At 58.3% G+C, this 22530-nt stretch overlaps 1 protein-coding gene across 3 annotated transcripts; it reads right to left on the bottom strand.

Annotated features, from left to right (window-relative positions):
- Nucleotides 1–1713: 1713 nt before the first annotated feature.
- CLUH (clustered mitochondria homolog) lies at nucleotides 1714–21649 on the bottom strand. Of its 3 annotated transcripts, none has more exons than XM_072939020.1 (26): nucleotides 21420–21649; nucleotides 14546–14748; nucleotides 13544–13715; nucleotides 12391–12534; nucleotides 12078–12202; nucleotides 11837–11991; nucleotides 11630–11755; nucleotides 11216–11363; nucleotides 10947–11039; nucleotides 9549–10243; nucleotides 8619–8842; nucleotides 8408–8512; nucleotides 8191–8291; nucleotides 7292–7444; nucleotides 7141–7203; nucleotides 6814–7058; nucleotides 6498–6582; nucleotides 6231–6384; nucleotides 6015–6154; nucleotides 5147–5227; nucleotides 4942–5067; nucleotides 4738–4859; nucleotides 4419–4512; nucleotides 4203–4337; nucleotides 4053–4126; nucleotides 1714–3204 (listed from the first exon to the last, which is right to left on the bottom strand). In XM_072939020.1, the coding sequence occupies exons 1-26, from the start codon at nucleotides 21517–21519 to the stop codon at nucleotides 3021–3023; spliced, it is 4047 nt and encodes a 1348-aa protein (XP_072795121.1). In that variant the 5' UTR covers nucleotides 21520–21649; the 3' UTR covers nucleotides 1714–3020. The 3 variants fall into 3 exon arrangements, with proteins under 3 accessions (XP_072795121.1, XP_072795122.1, XP_072795123.1); XM_072939021.1 differs by having other exon boundaries at nucleotides 8408–8509; XM_072939022.1 differs by lacking the exon at nucleotides 21420–21649 and adding an exon at nucleotides 18962–19095.
- Nucleotides 21650–22530: the final 881 nt, after the last annotated feature.

Raw genomic sequence — 22530 nt, 5'->3', positions numbered from 1 at the left:
GGGTGTGGCACACACGACTTAGTGAGACTTGATTTCCGACTGAAACAAGCTGCCCATCCACACGGACCTAACACGTGCCAGCTCTCACACTAACCCTTCCTGGACACCACTGCTCACCCTTGTTAAAATACTGGAATCTGTCAACTAAGGGAAGAGGAGAAAGGGTGGATTTCACACCTCTGTGTCCTTTATAAAACAACAGCCCCCCTGTTATTTGGGTTCTCAAAAGACACCTGACCACACTAATACGCTTAAAGGATTGACCATGAAAAACAGGCCCCTTGGGTGACTAGTAGGTACAATGGTAATTGGACTTCATCCCTTCGAAGCTTTACAAGATAGATGGTGCCATTTCTAGAAGGGCTGTGAAACACGATAGGATATAGGCTATAGGAAGGCATGCATCTATAGAACACAACCAGGGAGAAAAAAAAGCAGGGGGAGGTTATAACTCAGTGGTAGAGTGCATACCTAGCATGCATGAGGTCCTGGGTTCAATCCCCAGTACCTCCATCAAAAATAAGTAAATCTAATTATTCCTGCCCCCCCCCCCACCAAAAAACTATAGAACACAACCAGGAGACTGTACAGAGGTGGGGATGGGAAACAAACATTAAGGCACCCATGGTGATCCTTAGGCATCACTTAAAAGAAAAACTCAAGGAGGAAGCCAGGGGAAGCCATAGCTTAGCAGTAGAGGGCCTGCTTAGCAGGCACCAGGTCCTGGGATGAGGTCCTGGGTTCAACCCCCAGCACCTCCACTAAAAAAGAAAAACTAGAGGTCAGGGTGTCTGGGGAACCACCTCTGCCCATCCTCAGCACGGGCCAGGCCCAATTTTCCAATTGACTCAGGAAACAGACATTAGGGTTGGAATTTTGTTTTCTTTTCATAATGTTAGACACAAAGAACTCCCCAAGTATTCAAAAAGGCATTGAAATATGCATGAGGTTGAGGGCCCGCCTGCTCAGAATGGCTGAGAGCAGCCCCAGCTGTAGACGCTTGCTTCTCCTAAGAGAGACAGGCCTTTGGGGGTGGAGGTCGGGGTAGGAGGGATAAACTGGGATTTGCAGATACTAACTATATAAAATAAACAAGGTCCTACTGTAGAGCAGAGGGAACTATATTCAATACCTCATAATGACCTACAATGAAATGAAAGCTGTACACTGGAAATTAACACAACACTGTAAATTGACTATACATCAATTAAAAAAAAATTTAAAGAGGACTTCTCCTCACAACCCTCCCATTGCACAGGTCCTGCCCCTCAAGGCCACCTAGGTGGGCTCCCCTCCCCTCAGCTCTTTAGAGCTCCAGGAAGCAGAAAGACCCATGCTAGGATGGCAAGCTGGAGACCCCTCCTGACCCCACCCCCATTCTAGCTCTCCCAATCCTCCTGACAAGCAAATCCAGGCACATAACACAAGCTCTACAGAGCAGCAATTCTCAGCCTTTGCTTCTCCTGTGACCGACAGGTGACTTGCATCTGTGAGCCACTCCCAGGGGCCTAGTGACTGTGAAACCCTAGCTGGGTGCCTGTGACTCCACCCCCTTTCCTCCCACTTAAATGACAGTATAAGGATAACCTTGAATTTGGCCTAATTTTACACATTCATGTGCTTTAAACATTTTTTTTTTTACTAGCACCGTATCTGGCAAAAGACCTCACAATTGAATGAGTCTGGTACAGAACACACAGGAGAGGCTGGGGCAGCAGGTTTCAAAAACTCACTTTATTCCAATGTGAAATGAAGACGTGATGGTTTAAAAACAAGAAAAAAGTTCTTGATCAGCTGTGGGGATGCTTCGCTTGCTAGCTCACACCCACTCCCTTTGAAACAAGGTGTCTGGACAGACCATACCCATAAGCAGCTCCCTGCAAAGCCACCAGGCAGAGGCCCTAGGCTGGGGACAGATTCCTCCGGCTCAGGAGGGTGGCATTTTCCCCCAACCCGTCAGGGCTCCCACAGACAGTAGGCACCCAGCAGGGGGACAGGCAGGTGGGGGAGGGGGAGCCAGGGCCACCACCTTCCACAGCCCCCTCCCTGTCACCCCCAGAGCTCCTCTCTGGAGGTGCTCGGGTAGCCAAGAACCAGGTAGGGAGCTGGGCTCCGCAAACAAGTGACAATCACTCCTGTATCTGTAACTTCTCCCCTAGGATCCATGATTCAGTTCCCCAAGCCCCCCACCCCACCCCCACTGTGCGTTAGGCAGCTGAGGTTCAAGGGGAGAAGGATACATTCAGACTAGACCCCCAAAGTCATCCCCAGATCGGGTGCGGGGAGTGGGGAGGCAGCACCTCCTGCTGGGCCCAGGGGAGCCAGGGCTGGGGCTGGGCACAGGGGTGTCTGGGGAACCACCTCTGCCCATCCCCAGCACAGCTGGGCCAGGCCCAAGCATGGGAGCAGAGCCGCTGCGGCTCTCAGCCCGCCACGAAGCTAAAGTGCACCCCAACCCTCCAGCCCTGCACAGAGCTCTGGCTCCCCATCCCAGGACACAGGAAAGCTCCCCCCGTCGGCTTCAAACCTGGACTTTCAGCCAGGTGGGGCCATGGGGTAGTGGCAGCAGAAGCAGCAGCCATAACGTCAAACATACAAATGACCTGAGAAATCTCATCTGCACGTCACCCGCTCAGAACCGGCTCGGGGCTATGTACACGTCGGGACGGACGGGGCAGGGCGCGTGGACACACTCGCACACACTCGCACACACTTGCTGGAGAATGGGGGCCGAGAGGGCACCTCCCCCACCACGTCCCGCTGGGAACGGATGCCCGCACACTCCATCCATGTCTCCGGTGAGGCCTCTGCATCGTATATTCACTGAACTGGTGCAGGAACATCTTTCAGGGGGGCAGGCAGGCCAGGGTCCCAGGAGGATGCAGGGGGTGGGGGTGGGGTTGGAAACGTGGAAGAAAAGGGACTTGCTTCCTTTCTCCACGTGCAGGGCGCGCCCCCTTCTCCTGGAGTCTGGAGCACTGGGTAACGGGGCAGCTGACTGTCCGTCTGTCTCTCCCTTTCTACCCCTGCAAGCTCGAGGAAGGGTCCCTGGCAGCCGGGGGCTGGGAGGCCGCGTCCTCTGGGACCCCCGGTGGCTCCGGCTCAGTGGCCATGGGCTCCTCGGCCTTATCCCTGTTCTTGTTGGCCTCCTGGAGCTGGTGCCGCCGCGCCACCTCAGCTTTCAGATTCTCCAAGTCTTTTTGGCTGAGTAGGACGAGGGTGAGGATAGGTGTTAAGAGTAGGCCTGGGCCCTCTGTCACCTTACTGGCTTTGCTTAAACGTGGGACAAGATCAGGCTCTGTGCTTTGTGCAGCGAGAGACATGTGTGGAACAAGTCCTTCCCTCCCCAAAGCTGAAGGGGCCACGAATGCAGGGAAAGCAAGAAGTACAGGCTCCCAAAAGCCTCCAGGTAAGGCCTGGCTCCCACTCCGCCTTCACACCCCATTCAAACCCGCAGCACTCTGGCCGCTCCTGCAGCTGGTTATACCCAGAAAATGGGCATGGATGCGACGCACAGCAGGTAGGCTGTGAATCAAACACTGAGCTGACCAAGCCCGAGCCCCACAAGGCGGGCAGGGACCCAGGACGAGGGCTCACGAAGGTAGCATTGTTTTTGTCAGAGTCGCACGGGGACCCTCAGGGCCTGCCCAAAGGCATGTCCCCGCACTGGAAAGAATGAAGCCACACTTTCTGTTGACGTGGACTGATGACCAAGATAGATTAAGCACAGGAAAAAATATCTATGTGCATGGTTTGCTACAATTTTGTGCCAACCTCCCCCCAAAATACCCAGGGGAACATTATAGATCCATATCTACCCAATTATGCAGAGTATTTCTCAAAGGATTCACAAGGAACTTCTCATCACTGACTGTACTTCAGTTTTTTGGGGTTTTTTTTGGGGGGGGAATATTTGGCTATACTTTTTATTGTTTTTGAGTGGGAGGTAATTCGGTGGCTGTACTTTTCAATTTCGAGCCGTGTCAATATATTATATATTTAAAAAACAAAACACTAAAGGCCGACTTCCAAACGGGGGCGGGGCAGCTCACCTGAGAGGAATGAAGAGGATGCCGTTGATGACGTTGAGCTGCTCCAGGACGCTGGCCATGCTGGGGGCTGTGAACTGAGGGTGCCGGGAAGGTGAGCCCCCGCGGGCGCAGGGAGGCAGGGGCCCCACCCAGACCCGCCCGGGGACCTACCTTGAGGGGCGGGATGTTGGCACTGGAACCATTGCGGTAGATCTCGTTCATGGTGCGCTGCAGGGCCACGGCTTGCTGGGTCAGGCACTTGAGGTACTCGGAGCTCTCCTTGGTCTTCTCGTGGTCCTCGCCCAGCTGCCGGGGTGGGAGGGGTCAGCACCGCCCACGGGCCCCGCCCCACCCACGGGCCCCGCCCCGCCCCCCAAAGCCGCCCACCTGGGTCTTATAGATGGTGTAGCCTTCCTTCTCATGCTGCAGGGCTGACCGGAACTCGGCTTTGCTCTCATAGACCCGAGCGACGAGGTGGTGGCTGCGGGGAGGGGGTGCGGGAGCGGGGGAAGGGCATGAATGGGCCAGCGGGGCCTGATGGGGGTGTGCAGGCCACCCTAGGTCCCGCTCTGGAGTCTATCCTAGGGGAAGGTGCAAGCCCAGGGCTCAAAGAAGAGATGGAAGTTGAGAGAAATCTCAGGAGTCAGATGGAAGTCAGAATGCTGGATCCCAGGCCCACCCAGCCCCTAACCCAGCACAGCCTCACCTGAGGGCCACCTTGAGGGACTTGGGCCCGTGGTACTTAGTGCTGACGGCCAGCGCATTCTCCAGGAAGCGCAGCGATAGGTCATACTCCATCACTCCGTGCAGCACCAGCCCGATGTTGTTCTGGGGGCAGTCGGGAGGGCCCTGGTCAGCTCCCACTCCCCTGGAACGGAGGCTAGTCCCGCTGCCCCTCCCCAGGACTCACGTCCAGCAGTGCCATCTCAGGGTGGTCCTCCCCGAACACAAGCAGCATGAGGTAGCGGGCACGGTACAGCAGGCTCAGGGCCGTGGACAGCTGGCTGCTGGCAAAGCAGTACAGGGCCAGGTGCATCTGCAGGGGCAGCAGGGTCAGGCCAGGGCAGCTACGGCCCCACGCCCCTGTGCAGGCCCCGCCCCTGGCAGCCACTCACATATTCCTGGATGGTGTTGGGGTGCTCGATGCCCATCACTCGCTCACTCATCAGCACAGCCTTCTGTTGGTTACTGAGGGCCTGGGAGAGGTGGGGGGCTGTCATCCCTGGGTAGCACCATCCCACACCCAGTCTGCCTGGCCCATGAGCCTCCACAGCAGCTCAGCCTGTGGCTGCAATTTCTACTTTTACTTTGCACAAAGGCAGTGGAAAAGTGGTCAAAATTCAACTGTTGTGACCGTGGAAGTCTATGCCCCACTCTGAGACTGCTTCATTTTTTAAAAACACTCATCTTAAGCCCTTTACCCTCCACCAAAACTTATGCAAATATATACATACACATCTAATAAAACTGTGCAACAAAAGAAGTATGCGTCATAAGAAAAGGCACACGCAGACGAAAAGAAACAAGAGTCTGTGGCTGGAAGGAGAGTGGGGCACCAACAGCGCGCCTGGCACAAGACACAGCCTCTTGAAGCCCCAGGATGGTTACAGGCAACGGCAGAAGCTTCCAGCAGCTTCATGTGGTGCTTACGAGTGCTCTGTACTAGAATTAGAATTTATCGTTCCCTCCTCCCTGTGAAGGGAGGTCCTGGCATCACCCTGATGCTGTCCATGGGCTCTGTAGCTCTCCCTAGGAAACAGCCCTCAGGCGGGGGCTGAGGGAGGTCACACAAGCAGGGCAAGCTCTTCCTTGTCTCCACGTTCCTCTGAGGGCCCCAAGATAAGCAGAACCCCAGGCCCTAGACAGGGGCCGGCCTGGACTCCCACTTCCCACTACCCTAGGGGGTGAGAACACAGCCCCAGTTCCCTCGCTCGCCTCCCTCAATGAAAGCCAGGCCAGGCCCCGAGGGTACGCGAGGCCTACCTCGGCGTAGTCGCCCATGATGTAGTGGAGGCGGGCGAGGAGGCGCAGGCAGGCGCAGATCTCCACGTGCATGGCGCCGTACACATTGTTAAAGAGGTTCAGGGCCTCGTTGATGAGCTCGCAGCCCTCCTTCAGGAAGCCTGCAGGCACCCCAAGGGTGGAAGGTCAGGGCCAGCCCGGGAGTCCCTCTCTCCCCCGGCCACACTTAGCACGCACCCTGCTGTACTTTGGCCTGCCCGCTCTGGAAGAAGTGGAAGGCGTCTGAGGCCTTGGGGTTGACGTGCTTGACCACGGGGAAGATGTTGAGCACGTCCTCCTCTGTGAACGCGGGTTTGTGGCGGCTGTCGAAGCTGTACTCCTTCAGCAGGATCTGGGGGCGCAGCCCAACACCACAGGCAGCCTCAGCCCTGGCTCCAGTGGCTGGCACAGCCCCACCCACCTCCCCCAGGGGCCCTGAGACCCTGTGGGACCCTGTGAACCCACCTGGATGCCAGTTTTTAGGGAGATCTCCCGCAGCAGCGTGATCTTCTGCAGGCCGTACGTCTCCACAGCCTGGTCCACCGTCTCACTGGGAAGGCGTGGTGGGTGGGTCGGGGCAGCCCAGCACCCATCTACCCCTTTTCCACAGCTGCCTTTCCACCCGAGCGCCCCCTCCCAACTCTGCTCCCCACTTCTCCAAACAAATGGTCCCCCAAGGCTGCCCTCTTTTTCCTCCCCTGTTCACCACTGGAGATCACGGAGGACCTGGACACTGTCCAGGAGCCCAGCGCCCCTATGCCCGCCCCAGCCGCGCACGCACCATTCAAGGCTGAAGTCAAAGTAGTTCTTGGCCTCCTGGCAGATGTTCTTCCAAAGCTCCTGGGGGGTCATGACAGCCCAGGCTGTGTTATCTGCTGCCCCTGGGGGCCGGTTTCTCCTCCTCCTGTTTCTCTTCTTGGAAACCAGCTCGTCAGCGGGCAGGTGAGCCACAGGGTTGGGGTAGGAGCTCAGGAAGCAGTTCAGGAAGTGGCTGATGGCGGCCGAGAGCCCTGAGAGCTCAACCCCCTGCGAGGGAGGTTGGACTAAGGTCACCACCCAGGCTCCCCCGACACCCCCACAACCCGGGTTGGGGAGCGGGTGGCAGTACCTGTAAGTATGTCTTAAAGATGTGCTTGGCAGACCGGGTGATGAGCTCTCCGATGCCGATTTTCTATAAGGTTTCAGAGAGGGGAGTCTTGGTCAGGCCCCAGACCTCCATCCAGGCCCCCCATCTCACAGCTGCCCTGGGCACCACTCACGTAGATGTGGTCCAGCTGGTCACGGGCCGGGCTCCGCAGCACCAGGTCCAGCACCTTGCCCAGGTAGCGCATGTTGATGCCTCGCTGGCGCATCACCTCAGCCAGAGTGGCCCCGTCCATGGGCAGCACCGCGTGGTCTGCACAGTCTTTCACCTGCGGGCTGCAGCACGTCAGGCCCCCCCAGCCAGCCCAGGCCCTCTTCCTCCTGCTACCCTGGGTCTTTCTGGGGAGCCTACACCATCATGGGGCCCTGAAGGAAGGAGGGGACTAAGACCCCAACCCCCAGTTGGGAAGAGGGAAGGAGATGAAGCAGCCGCAAGACGTGAGACCTTGTCCCCAGTCTTCTGCATAGGCCACCATCACCCCTGTGACTGTTGGGCCCACCCTTCAGGGAGGCAGGGATGAGGGAGCCCCACAGGTGACAAGCCCCGTGGAGCAGCACAGGCTTCCCTCTGATAGCAGGGGTCTGGAGCAGCTGGCACAGCAGACTCGGCTCAAAGACTGGGGGACAAGCACGGCTCCTGAGCTCAGGGCTGCTTTAGCAGGAAGCAGCTCCCGTCATCCACAGGGCCTATGTACAAAGCTTGTGAGGGCGAACAGGACAGCGCTCCCACCCCCTGCAACCACCAGTCACAAGGGGACTCGGAGGACAAGACCCCTAGCTGCCAGCCCACAAAGGTGGGCGTGCAGAGCATCACCCTTGGCTCTGCGCCTGCCATCTCCCTTGGCTCCTCTGGGTTGGCAGCCTCATCTGGGCAGTGGGAACAAGGACTTCACCCTGCCTGCCTCACTAGTCACTCCTGTGAAGGGCCCACCAGCTTCCAGAGCAGAGATGGATGAGGCCCCAAGGTCTGTAACAGCACCCTCTGTGCAGCTCCCTGCCCTGCCCCTGCCCTCACCAAGCCGGGGATCTGGCAGGAGAGCAGGAAGGCAGCGGCATCTTTCAGCAGCTGCTTCTGGTCCCGGACCTCCTCCTGGCAAGACTCGGGGAAGCGAACCCCTGCAGGAGGGAGAGCAGAGGCTTGAGCTGGGCGGAAGGGAGGCAGGGGCCGGACAGATGGCAGCACTGGAGTGCGAGCAGGCCCACCAGCACTGGGAGCTGAGAGGACCACTCGCCTGGTGAGAAGATGTCAGGGTTGAAGCGGACGTCGAAGGCTGTGCTGCTGATGGAGCCCACCGCCTTGCACGCATTGCGGATCACCTCCCGGCTCCGAGGGTCTGCTGTGGAGACACGGCCCGCTGGGTGGCAGCCCCCTTCCTCCACCACTGGGGTGGTGGCCCAAGCCTCCCCTGGCCTGGGGCTCCCCCGGCAGCCACAGCGCCCGACCTGTCCCATCGTCCGAGGCGATGGTCTCTGCCAGCTCCTTCACCTTGGCCAGGCCACTAGCACTGCTGCCTTCTTCCTCGCCTCCCACCTCAGGTGCCAGGGGGTCTTCAGGCTTGGACATCGAGTCCTGGGGGCTGCCATTTTCCAGTGACGTGGGGTTCTCCATCTTACTGGCTTTCTGCTGCATCAGCTGCAGGGCCGCAAGCTTCATAAAGAGTAGGTACCTAGAGCACAGCGGATGGGGCAGAGCAGGGGATGGGAAAGGGGTATCTAGAAATTTCACTGGCCCGGCAGCTTCCTGCTCGCTGTGGGCACCAGAGCTGGTCCCCAGCTCCTGCACTGTGGAGGTTAAGTAATGTTGGGGCTGGACACCCTGCCGGCCCGGGGACACATCCTGCCCAGTGTGTGACTGCCCACAGATACATGCACGTGACACCCAGTGACTCTACCAGGTGGTGGCAGGTCACAGCAAAAACGGGGATCTTCCCAGACAGGAAGAGGACAGCTGGGAGTGGCTTAACAAGCAGGCCAGGGCTCTTGAGAATGACAGGAACCCCAATGGCACTTAGAGTGCGAGAATTACTTGGAACCCCGGACTTCTGATGGGCTGACTCCTAGCACTAAGTGCCAGCAGTAGGGACGCCGCCTGCCCTTCCTCCAGGCCCCTTGCATTGGGAGGTTCAAAAACACCATGTACTCCTTAAGTGAATGGCACTGCTTCTGTTGAAAGCCACTTGGCTAGACACATGCTAGTTTTTAATCCCACAAAGTTCCTAGATGCCTGTGCTGGGGAGCCTGATGCCAGTGGGTGGGGCTGGGGCTGGGATGACCAAGGCCAGAGCTCCTCTTCACTTTCTAAAGCCTCTACCATCAAGGATCAGGCCCTGGACCACCCCCCAGCAGATGCAGCCGGCCATGCTCGCTCCCTACCTGTGCTCCACGAAGGCGTCCACCAGCTCCTGGCGCAGGCAGCAGAGCTTGTGGCGGTGGGCACGGGGGAAGCCGGCGCGGGTGCACTCCTCGGGCAGCACCTCCCCGGGCACGGGCAGGAAGTTGAGGTCGGGGGGGAAGGTGCGCAGCAGGTCGAGGATGTAGTGGCGCCCGTCGTTGCCAATGATGCCCTTGCACTCCACGGAGGAGCAAAGCTCCACCTCCTCGTCCCGGTCGTTGAGCACCCGGTGCCTCAGGATCTTCAGGGGCCGGCTGGTGCGTTCCAGAAGCTCCAGGTACCGTGGGTGCGACACCACCGTCTTGCCAAAGTCAATGGAGCCGTAGATGACGCTCTGCTCCTGGTCCCGCTCCAGGATGCCGGGGATGATGGACTGGGCCGTGACGCGGTAGCCACGGTAATCCACCACCACCGTGCCCAGAGTGTACAGCCCCTCCACATCCACCGCGTTGTACGTGCGCACGCCATTCAGGTCATTGGTGGGCGCCACATAGGCCGCCACGTCCCCGCCAAAGTCCTTGTAGTGGTCACGGACATCAAAGCCTAGGCTGAAGAAGATGTTGTTCCAGATGAACATCTGCATCTTGGTCTCCTCACTGGGGTTGATGGCCATCACGTTGCCATCAATGACCGCCATGGCGCCCCGGGTGGCTGCCGCCGTGAAGTCGCTGTGCACCTAGGGGGACCGAGAGGCCAGAGGGTGAGAGAGCCGCCTGGTCAAGCTCACCCAGAGCTGGCAGAGGTAAGCAGGACAAAGTTCCCTTGCCTTAGGAAAAGGGCAAGAAATCCACATTTTGAAGAAATACTTAACTGCGAGACAACAAAGCTTAGTGATTAACAGGGAGTTTGAGGACTGGGGCGGGTCTGGGATCCACCAATTATGTGCCAGGTACACTTGGCAAGGTCACCTCCCAGACTTGTTTTCTGTCTATAACACAACAGTGATAAAAGTATCAACCTTTCTGAGGTGTCCGAAAGACTAGAGGAGGTAAATATTGCAGCCCCCAGCACAGCCCCCAGCAAAGTCTGTACCCAGAACATTTGAATCTAATTTTTACCATTATCATCTCTAGGCAGTAAGACTAGAAGATTTTTAACCTTTTTTGAAAGCACTATTTTTTCATCTCTCTGTTACAGCAGAAGTGCTAATGACATCAAATTAGGGCAAGTGTGCCCAGGTGAGGGTCCCACTGAGGGTGTTTTGGGAGGAAAGCTGGAATGGACCTTGTCACCCAGCCCACCCTGTAGGCAGGACTCTATATCTCAGAGGCCAGAAAAAGGAGTTGGGGGTGCTGGCTGGGAGGCAGGAGGCTGGCAGAATGCCCTACAGGGCTTCCTCCTGTCCACAGGAAACCAGCAGACTGGAGGCTGGCGGGCACCTTGAATATTGCTCTTTCTCGCAGGAGCCGCTCAGGCAGGTTCTTCCGGGGCAGCTCTCGTGTCGTCTGCAGCTCCTCGTTCCAGTCCCGGGTCTGCAGAGGGACCAGGGAGGGAGATGCCCGGTCAGCCTGAGCCCCACGCTCTGCTCAGGGTAGTCCCTTCTCCTACCTCCCCCTAGACAGCCCCACAGGTGCCCAGAGCCGGCCTGGCCCCGCCCCTACCAGGGGAACGGAGGGGGGTGCCTAGGGTGGGCGGCTGTCGCAGGCACCTGTCCGGGAATGTGCTCCTCGTAGCCTAACCGGGAGGTGTAGGCATCTTCCGCACGCACACAGTCCATGGCATGCTCCGCCTGGGGCGCCGTCCAGCTGTACACCTGGAATGGGGTGGCGATCCTCTCGAATGGATGGCGCTGTACCCTGTGACAAGAGGAGGGGAAATGGGGCAGCCCGCTGAGCCCAGAGCCCTGCCCTGGGCCCCTTCTCCTCCAAGACCCTACTGGCTCCAGCATCTCCCCACTGAGGCCCTGCCCTAGAGAGTCCGGCACCTGTCGGAGGGCTGCTGTCTCCCACTAACTAACCACTGTCTGGAAGGCAGCTCCGGGTGCTGGGGCACAGCTCTGGACTGGCCAGTTCACCCACCCTCCGTGGGATGTGAGATGAGGGATGGACAGGTGAGGCACTACCTTTTCTTCTGCAGTGCAGCAAAGTTTTTTTTGAAGGTCGGGCTGATCTGGTTGAGCAGCTCCACTAGGGAATGGCTGAGGAAGCGGGGGCTGGCAGGCTTGGGGTTGAAGTGGTACGCTGTGGATCTGCAGGGAGAGGGTGACCACTGCACAGGGTGGCCCAAGAGGCTGCCCACCGCCCCAGAGCGGGCCCACAGAGATACTCACTGGTTCAGGTAAAAGCCCCGAGTGGATGCCGTGATGCTGACTTGCCGGTCCTCGGCTGTGATCACAAACAGGTACATGAGGTCTCCGTGCATCTTGCGGTTCCCAGGGGGTGGGTTCCAGCCGCTCATGGTGAGCACTTTCAGGCACTGCAGGGGCTACAGGAATGGCCAAGTATGAGTGGGCCAGGCCTCCTGGTGTGGCAATCCCCTGCCCCACCAGGGATCTGCTCCAGGAGTCCCACCTTCCAATCACGGTTCTGGGGCTGCAGGGGACACAACGGCCGCTCCCGGCTCCCTGGAACAATGTACTCGGGTGGTGTGCAGTCGATGGGGTCCATCTCCAAGCCCTTCTTCCGCTTCCCGCTGTCTGAGGGACCAGAGGCTGGTGGTCAGCACAGAGTCAACCACCTCCCTGCCTAAAGTGGCCCCAGGCTGGGTGCCTCCAACCCCGCTTCCCCCCACGTGGTAAGGCTCAGCCCTCAGTCCCTTTACTAGGCCCTGGCCAACTTGCTCCCGGCCCCTCTGCCCAACCACCAGCCCCAGTGCCTCCTGCACCTCCCAGGTCGCCATCAGTAAAGACGCTTAGGAAGGACAGGGAGTTGCAGTCAACCCCATTGAAGGCATCAGACGGGTCCAGGCTCTTGAGCAGGTCTCGAACATGGCGCACATGGATGCGGGCCTCTCTTACCGTGTATGGCTCTGTTGGAGAGGCAGAAGCAGGGCGTTAGGGCCTTGTTCCTTGCAATGACCTGCCCAGCAGACAGAAGTCCGCCATGGCACCACCATGGGTGGCCTTGATTTTCAATTTTAGGCTTTCACAAAGAATTTCCACTATGAACACATAAGCTGAAATTCTGCTTTCAATACACACACCTGCCTGCTGGTGGCAGGGATCCTTGTTTGTAAAGAACTTTCTGCCAAAGGGCACAAGAAATGTCTCTGGAAGTGCACACAGGCCCTGAGGAGCTCGCAGAGCCCCCTGCTCTCTGGCCATGAATGTCACGAGTGGGCAGGCCAGCAGGGTGGCTGGCCCCCTCAGCCTCAGTCCCACTCTTCCAGGGCAGCCCTCACCTGGGCAGCCTGAAGACTTATAGGACCCCAAACTACAACACTGCCCGCCAACATGCATTTTGAGAAATTTTAATAAGGGCTCTTTGGGGGAAGGAGGGAGGTTCTGTGATCAGGTAAGTCTGAGCACAGTCGGGCTACATCTTCCCCACATTTGCTCTTTAGCTGACAGGCCTGGAAACTCTGAGCTTGGTCTCCTAGGAGACCCAAGTTCTTGGGGTCTTTTATTTTGCAAACAAACCAGCCTCACCATGCCAGCTGACTGGGCCTGACTTCCCTAGTCCTGAGGTGTGAAACTTTAGTTTCCTTAAGAGATTGAACTTTTATCTCTGTAGAATTTGACAGGGCTGATTTCAAGCCCTTGCTTGGTACTATTCGTGTGTGTGTGTGAGTGTTTTTAAGTCACGACTCTGATATTTAACCCATGAAGTTGAAGGGTGCGCTTGAGAGAGCCTAAGAAGCAGAACTGTGCCCTAATCCTGCCTATACAAGTTCAATGCTGCCCTGAGCCTCCACATGCTCATCTGTGACACAGATACCAAGATACCAGCAGGAGGGGTGGGGTGGGGGTGAGGAGGAGCATGGGGGTGGGTGCTGCCTGGCCCCGCTCCTTGGCAGGCTGCCCAACTTCCGGACAAACCTTCAACCACACGTAGCACTGAGCCCTCCTGCAGCCCCTCCACGCTGCGCAGCTCTGAGAAGTGGTCCAGCATGTTGCCATCCAGGTGCAGCGAGAAGCAGGTGCGGTGACACGTGTCTTCACGGTCCATGAGCACTTGGTGGATCTCCTGTACCATCTCTTGTGGGGACACCTGCCAGGGAGAAGGCCCCACCCACCCAAGTGAAAACACTGCCTTCCCCAGTCCAAAGGACCTGTGTCCCTAAAATCAATGTCCCAAATACTATTTCCCCTTTTTTGGCTTTTATTTTAAATTGTAGGCCCTGCCCACACATCTCATGCCCACCTGCACCTTTGTGTGTGCGTGCAGGGAATACACATGTGTGCAGGACAGCCTGGGCATGTTACCCGCAGGCCTAAACCATTCCTGCAGACCAAAAGCAAGCCCTGAGCTGAGCAGCAGGAAGTGTAAGGACAAGGAAAAGAAAACAGCAATCTTGCCTCCTCCCTTGTCTAATGCCAAAGTTCCCAAGGCAAAGGGCTTCCCTGTTCCAGAAGGTGTACTCTGGGGCTCAAGTCTGTGGGTCCAGATGACTTAAGAAGACCTGGCTTGGTTCCCCAGTGAGTAACCAGTTGGCAAGACCTGTAAGTTAGCTCTGTCCTTGGAGACCACCAATACCACTCTCCTCTCAGGAAAATGGTAAAACCACAGCCAGGAAGGTGACTTACCTGGGGGCACAGAGCAGAAGGCTGGGGAGCCCTGGGACCCTAACAGTACCCAGCCACTACCATGTGGCTCCCCATACAGGCTAGCGGCCCCAGTTGGCACCTGTCCCCTAGTAATGGGGCAATGGCCAGAGCCTGGACTCCCATGTCCAACATGCCAAGTGACCTTGGGCAAGGCACAGGACCTCAGTTTCCTGCTTGTAACATGGAGCCAGGATGAACAAGGGCAAAGCTGGGCTTTCCAGCCTCGTCCTCCCTGACAGGCTTGGGCTCTGGTCCCTGGCACCACCGTCTCACCTGGAGGGAAAAGGGCTCAATCCCAGGAGCCAGGATCTTCACAGAAAAACCCGTGTCCTGAATGACAATGACTTCCTGTCCAGTGGTCTCCTCTCCCGGCTCAGCCTCATCCAGCCCATTTTCCCGGGGGGGTTCGGCAGCCCCCTCTTCCTTCTTCAGGCTCTCGGGGCAGTCTCCATTTAATAGCATGACTGATGGTAGCTCTGAGGGAGACAAGGAGCTGAATCAGATGGGCCTCGTTGGTGAGGTGGGGCCATCTGCCTCACCTACCGGATGGGCACAAGCCCTAACAGAATGGCGTCTGCATGTCCTCCCGAGACTCAGCCCTACCCCAGACTCCAGTCCCACAATACCTGGGCACACAACTTCCCTCAGCCCTGGCCACTCCCTGTGCCCCTCCACACCCCAGGCCCTCCCGGCCCATCTGCTCCTAAGCCCACCAGTCTGGCATCTGAGCAGGCCACCCAGACCACTCTCCCCAGAGTCACCAACACCACCCTGAGGACCAAACCCAAGGGTCTGCTCTGGCCTTATGCACCTGGCTTCTCTGCAGCACCGCCATCACTGCTCACTTCCTCCTCCTCCCTGACGGACGCTGACACTTGTGGTCCTCCCCTCCAGCTCTCCCTTCTCCCAGCAGCCCAAGCTGCAGGTGTCCCTGGGCCCAGCCTCTCCTGTTCCCGTCTCACCCTCACCCATGACTTCAAACGCCCTCCTGCCTCACAGCTCACATGACCAATCCAGGCCTCGCTCCAGCTTTTCAACGTTTGCCATTGCTTAGGCCTCACCAAAGACTCATCTTGTCAGCATGGAATTTATCTTCCTCCACAAACTAGCCCCTGCTATGTGAACACCCTCCCTCCATCTAGTCACCCAATCTAATCTCCAAACTGGTCGCAGGACCCAGACTCTGCAGCCACGGCCCTGCTGCAGGCCACTTTCCCTACTTCTAAGCACCGCTTAGAACCTTCTAATACTCTCCACTGCTCACCAGATCCAAGCATCTTAGGCCAATACTCTCAGGCACCAGCTGAAAGCCATCTCAGCTCCTGCTAGTTCTGGTCAAGGTGCACTACACCAAAATGACTCAGAAGCCTGAGAACAGGCCACTCACATTCCCTCCTGCCTGTGCTTTTGTTTACGCTGGCCCCCACTTACCATTCCATCAAACTCTTCTCATCCATCAAGACCTAGGTGAAATAAACCATCCTGTCTGAGTTCTGACTAAAGTTCTGCTGACCCCAGACAGCTGAAGGACCACGTCCCCACTGTACCCAGAGCACGTGTCCTGCTGCACTTGGGGGGGCTGTTCACACCAGCAGCTCTATTTCCTTCCTTCTGTCTTAGCAGCATTCAACAGAAAGGCACTGAATTAATGAATTAATTACTGTAAATGTGTCATTGAGCCTAACATTTGTGAACTGCAACCAATTCACATGCTGTGGGGGACAGAGAAGCAGCAGCTTTCCTTTGTCCCCAGGCACTTAGGGGGAAGAGAGAAGCGCCTCCCCCAACCCGGGGGAACAGAGAATGATCTCACATTAAACCCTCCAGCAAAACAGGCCTGCCTGGTGCTCACCTGGCCCACAGGGCCTTCCCACCCAGGGTCAACCTGGCAGCCAAACTGGCCCCTTGCTTTTCTGGGAGGTCCAGACAGGTCAGCCCCCCTAGCTCTGTTCCAGACCCCAGCCCATCCCCTCCAGCCTTGCCACCTCTTCCCAACCCAGCTGTGAGGAGTGGGGATGAGGAACATTTCTCCAGACCTGTGTGGGCTCTACTCAGACCCACCAGAAACATGGAGCAGGGGCCTCAGGAAAGGGGAGAAGCCCAGATAAGCACTGCACGAAGGGCACAGGGGGAGCCATGCCCTCTTCCCGTGTCCCCTCAACTTAGTGATAAACAGAACCACCAGGAGCTCAGATAGTCTCCTCCTTCCCCCAAATGAGGATGTCTGAGGCCCAAGAGTTCAGAGCCTTTGTCCAAGGGTGACAGCCAAGAGCAGACCTCAGATTCCCATCAAGAGCCCCACCACCACCATGTGGCTGCACTGTCCTCAGTCCCGGCCACTGTGGACCTGCAATGACTGCAGTTACCCCCGCCCCACACCTCTCTTCCCCAGCACACTTCTCCAAACCTGAGGTTAATCTCCCAAGAACCACAAGGACCTCTCCTTCCAGTGAGCCCACAGCCCCAGGCAGGGTGATCCGAAGCCCCTGAAAAGTGAGCCCCAAAGGGAGAACTTGGCCGACTCCATGACATAGAGGACGGGGACAGGAGGGTGGGAGAAGGGCGGTGGGTGGTCGGCTTTCAAAATGCAGCAAAAGAAATGAGTCCTTGAGAAAGGCTTTGCTGGCTGGCAAGCCCTCAGGATGAGGGGAGACGCAGTAAGGGGCCTCCACCCAATATGGAACAGCAGCTTTGAGGTCTGAGACCCCAGAAGTGGGAGGTCAGAGACCTGGACTCAGACAGGTGGCCTGCACTCCCTGAGTCTGGGTCAGGGGGATGGAGAGAAGGGCAAGGGTGGCCACAGCTCCTGCTCCCTCCCCAGCCCAGGGAGCCTGTCCAGAAGGCACCTCAGCAACAGGTTCCCACCCCAGGGGGTACCCAATCCCCGATCAGATTTCAAAGGAATATGGCTGGTTCCTAGGAGCTCCCAGTCCTCCAGGACAGCCCGCCTTGCCCCTCCTCTTTCCTCCAGAGGACCCTGAAGGTCTCCCTACTGCTGGAGCAAGGCCAAGTGATCTCCCCACAAGTGGCCAGCCACCTGGCTCACTGCCCCCACAGCCCACCTGATGTGGTCGGTGGCTGCCCTCTCCTGGGTTCTGGAGTCATAGGACTTCCATGGCAGCGAGGCATCCCGCTCTCCGGCTCAGGCCCGGCACTGCCTGTGTCCCTCGTTCTGGCCTCTGCCTCCACCCTTACCCCCATGCAGCTGGTCGGCCCAGGGCTGGAGATCCAGCTGGCTTCGGGTTTCAGTGGGGCCAGGCCTGCCGGGGTGGCCCTGGGAAGGGCACACTCCCTCTGCCTTGCATCCTGCTCAAGGTCGGCCAGAAGGACGGCTGTGGGCCAGGAGGCCCCGGTGGCTCCAGAACCCCAGGTGGAGCTGCCACCAGTGCTCAGGCCCACCTCCCTGTATCCCCCCAAAAGGGGGTCACTGCTGGTGAAGCCGTTAGGGGAGCAGAATCCAGCATTTGGTGTACCTGGGCCCCTCAGGATTGAGGGCCCCAGGGACTGGCTGGTAGGGGTGGAGTCCAGCAAGGGGGTCCTCTCCTCAGCCCCGACCCCAGTATGGGTGGGCAGGACAGCTTCAGCCAGTTGCCGGCAACAGCTGGCGCAGACCCGGGCCCAGGCCATGAGGTGACCCGCCCCCTGTCCATCCGCTGCACTGAGCACCCTGCCGGCCTCCTGGGTCAAGTGGCTGGCTGGGGCCTCTGGCACGTGCTGCCCCCTGCAGGTGACCTGGCAGCTCTCCCCTTCATGAGAGTCACTAGTTCTGGTGGGAAGGGGGATGGGGCCCCAGACTACCAGAGGACAACTGCACCCGTGCCCCAGGCCTCCAGCACCACCAAGAAGCTGGCAGGCTCGTCTTCCCTTCCCAGCAGCCCATGCGCTGCAAGGAGAAAACCAAGTCTCTCCCCTGGGAAAACAGAGCTGGCAGTAGGAGGCCAAAGGCCGCGCGGTGGTGGAGAACATGCCCAGCCTCGCCAGGGCGCCTTCCCAGAGCCTCTGACTTGTTGCCAGGGCCCAGTAAGGGCTGTTTCGGCGTCCATACTAACCAGGGTGGGGGCAGGGAGCCAGGCTCCCTCCAGGTCCCCTCCCATCCCAGGCAGCCCTGAAGGGCTGGGACCCAGCTGGCCCTCAGCACCTCCACAGCCCCCACCAAGGGTTCCGGCCAGCACACGGTGAACAGACAGAACAAGGCCCAAGCCCAGGCAGAGCCCCTCTCCTCCCACCTCCCTCCCCAAACACACCCTAACCCTCTGGAGAAGGGGGTGGGGCAGGGCAGCCCGGCAAAGACAACTTCCATTCTGGTTATCACAAATCCTATGCTGCTCTAGGCCCAGCCCATAGTAGGTCCCTCCATCAGCTCCAACAGCCCATCTCACTTTAGGAAACTGAGGCTCCAGGAGGCTTGTAAGCAAGCTTCCCAAGGTTGCAGGGGCAACAGGCAGCCAAGCCAGGTCAAAGAAAAACCAGATTCATCGGATGCTCAGGCCTCTGAGTGCCACTCCCCAGACTGCAGCACTCACTGGGTCAACAGTACCCCCTTCCTCTACACCCCCTGAGCCTCCACACCCCTGGGCTGGTACCCTTCTCTTATCCTAGGTGGCACCCTGAGAATCTGGGCTTTAGGGGAGGAGAAAGGCAAGCCTCTCAGAATGGGAAAGGGTCACCCAAACAGCATGGCATACACACCCCTAGTCTTCACTGGCCAGACCAGAATGAAGAGGTAAAGCATAGTCCGGCCCTGGCAGGGAGCACAGGGACCCCAGGAAAAGCAGAAAAAAAGGAGTTAGAAAAGAAACGGAGGCCATCCCAGGTGGCCCCTGTGTGCATTCCTCAGCCTGGCATGGCCTCACTCAGCAGACTGTGCCAGGGCCAGGCCCCGCCCCAGCCAAAACCTCAGCAGGTGAGGCTCCAGCAGGAAGTAAGGCCCCAGAAGACATATCACCCCAGCCCAGGAGCCCAGGGCTTCAAGAGAAAGGAGTAGGGGCAGGCAGCCTAAGGAAGACTCCAAGGAGGTGGGCATCTCTTGTTTGTTTCCTTCCTGTCCCTACCTAGGCCAGAAGCAGGTCTACAGGGTCTGGGGAGAGTCCAGTGTTCCCTGAGCTGCTCTGGTCAGACCTACCCAAAAGAAGAGCTTTGGGGTCCTGTCCAGGGGCTCCCTTAAACCCCCAAGCTACTCTCCAGACTGTCAGCCCCATTCCCCTCTGCTCTGGACTTCAACTCCAAGAAGCACTCCCCTAGGCAGAAGGAACTTGACGCACCACCGTGAACTTGAAAAACCTGATCTTTCTCTTAACTCTTAAAAGCAGCTTTATTCCCAAGAAGGTAACTGACCCTTGGTCTCCCCACAAAAGGCCTTGATCACCTCCTCAAGAGGACTGGAGAGCATTCTAGAGTTGGGTTCTGAGGTCAGAAGTCTGGTGAGAGCCTGCTGGGGGTCTCCATCAAGGCCTCCTCCTTCTTTGGCTAGATTCAGGCTGGCTGTGATTCAAATCCAAGCTCTATGCTAGTTTCCCAGAGACTTAAGGAGCCAACGTTCCACCTGCTAGCATGCTTCCAGTTTCCCCTAAAAGAACAGCTATGCCCTCCCCTGACCCAGGCTGCCCCAGACAGAGCACCTCAGCACAGAGGCCCTCAGAGAAATCCTCCAACAGACTCTCCCCCTACCTCAGCCCCTTAACGTTCATCAGCATATGATCCCAGCCAATGTGCCTCCCCCAGTTTCCTCTGGGACAAGCCGGGGCAGCCTTGGCAGTCTGGCCAAGAGCTGGAAATCCAAATGCTTCCCTCAACAGCTAAATCGCTGTGTGACCTTGGGCAAGTCGCTTCATCTCCAGGTCTCTTGGATAGAGGGGAAATCAGCCAGCCCCGACCTCTACTTATCTAGCTTGCTCCACTGATTCAGAGCCTCATCAGGGTGAAGCTTGGTAAGCTGGAGTCGTCAGCATTTGTCATTCTGCCCAAACCTTGGCCTTCTCCAGGCAATCAGCAAAGCTGCTACAGTTCCTATCCTCCACAGTTCCTATTCTCCCACCAGCTAACTCTGCTGTGATCAGTTACAGGGTCAGAGAGCCCACCTAACACTGTTCTCATCCTGCCTCACCCAAGCTGGGAAGGGAGATGAAGATGAGAAGTCCCTTTTGTGGAGAGTTGTGTGGAGTGAGGGGCAGGGGTAGGTCTGCACTCCTACTGCCACCCAGGGCCTAGAGGGACACAGCCCAGCCCTTGGGCTCTGAGGAAGGGGCTTCCAGCCTCAAGGCTGAAGTCAAAGATGTGACAGAAGGAAAAGAGAAAACAGAGAAGGACCAGGAGAAATGCAGGCAGGCTCCACCCAGGAAAAGCTGCAGCCACTCCCAAAGGCAATGCCACACAGCCCCAAGGGGGGAGAGCTGGGAGCTTGACTCTATGCTGATGACCTTTGCCTTAAAAACAGCAATTCTGGGCTGACCCACTTTTCGCAATAAGGCGGGTTAATGATCAAGTTCTGGCACAAACACCACCTCCTGCCAAGGAGTTTGGCTTTGCCCCCGTACACGGGCAGACCCCTAGGTCTGCGTATCAGGCCCACACCTAACAGGACGGCGATCAGAGCCTGCAAACTTGGAGTTAAAGCCTTGCTTCTAGGAATCAACCACAGAAGCCCCCACGGGATGCACATACACCAACTCGCACTCTTCCCACAGACCAAGCCTTAGAAGTCGCAAGCTGAGCTTAATTCGCAGGGCTGCAGCCTTGTGCACAGGGAATGCTTGGGATCCTGACGCGAAGGGGGTGCCTGAGCAAGTGTCAAGTGACCCCAGCAGGGAGAGTTCCCCATGCCCGGGCACGGAGGGGGTGGGGCCGTGGAGTCCGTCCGTCTGCGGCGCACCCCGAAACCGCGTGTGCGCGCACGTGTCCCCGCGATCCGGCGCGCGTGTGCCCGTCGCCACTGCCCTCCCCGGGACCCCACGTGCGAAGCCCAGGCCGTAGCCGGGGGCAACAGTGAAGGTGACCTTCAGAGCAGGGGCGTCTGGTGGAGGGCCCGGTGAGATGCAACCCGCCGGGCGCGGAGGGAAGGCGGCGGTCCCCACGCAACGCAGAACCCACCCGCCCGTTTGGCCTGGTCCAGCCTCCCGCCGGGCTGCCCACTAGTCCCGGCCCCACTCACCGGCCGCGCCTGGCCGCCCCTTTCCACTGGCCTGCGAGCTGGGCTCCCGGGCGCTATCGGCCGGGGCGGCCGCCGGCAACTCGTCCGTCTTGATGACCATGGCGGCGGGAGCGGGCGTCCAACTCGGCTGTCTGCGCCGCCCGCCGCGCCACTAACCCAGGTGCCCTGCGCGCCGCTGCCGCTGCGGGAAGGACGGAGTCACCGGCCCACGTGGTGCGCGCTGTGGCCTTTGACCCCACCGCCGCTCCCTTGCCCCGCCCTCGCACCCGGCCCTGCCCACAGGGGCCCGCGAGGGACAAAATGAGCTGCGCCTCTTTCGCCGTCTACAAACGCGGTAACTTTTCCAAACGCCTTAAAGGGAACGTACCCTGGCTCCGGCGAGAGCGTGGCTTCGGACTCCCTCGAGGGGCGGAGCTACGGAGAAACGCTTTTGCTATTCGCCGCCCGTCGGGCGGGCGCCTTGACCTTGGGTGGAGACTCGTCTAGGACTCCTATTGCTTACCGTCCCTTCCCCCAATGGCTTCTATTGCAAATCTGCCAAATTACCATGCGGTCTCTAATCCGTTGCCTTGACCCCCAGTGCCCTCCTAACCTAGCTTGCGGTTTCCCTACGAATGGCTGGGGCTGGGGTGCGTCTGGCTCTTGAGGAGGTGGTGGAGAGTAGCCTGGGTCATGGTCACGGTGGGGAAGTGGGGGGAGGGGGCGGTGGTGGCGGGTGGCTAATAGGGATGAAGTGTCAGAGGCGGACCCACCAAACTTTGTCCTGAGCCAAAACGGGCACCTCTCTGCCAGCAGCCTCGACACCTCCCACCAAATGAGTCCTCACGTCCGGGCTGATACATTATCCCCATTTTAGAAAGGAGGAAGCTAAGACCAAGGTCACACAGAGAGCAAGAATTTAGCTGGGCCAGGCTGAATCCACAGCCTTAACAGTTTACCATAGTTCCTGTTTTCAGATGTTTGGGGCCTGGTGGGGACTGAGAAGTGAAGTCAGAGAATGCTGCCCAGGTGACATTTTACTAGGTCTTGCCAGTGAGCTGAAGTTCTCCAAGCGAAGAGAATGGGAGGCTCTTCCGTGCAGGCCCAGGAAGCCATTGGGAAGCACTCAAGG

Source organism: Vicugna pacos, chromosome 16, assembly GCF_048564905.1.
Source record: "Vicugna pacos chromosome 16, VicPac4, whole genome shotgun sequence".
NCBI classification, from domain to species: Eukaryota; Metazoa; Chordata; class Mammalia; order Artiodactyla; family Camelidae; genus Vicugna; species Vicugna pacos.
The sequence above is the reverse complement of the archived record's forward strand: the minus strand, read 5'-3'. Positions and strand labels throughout refer to the sequence as shown.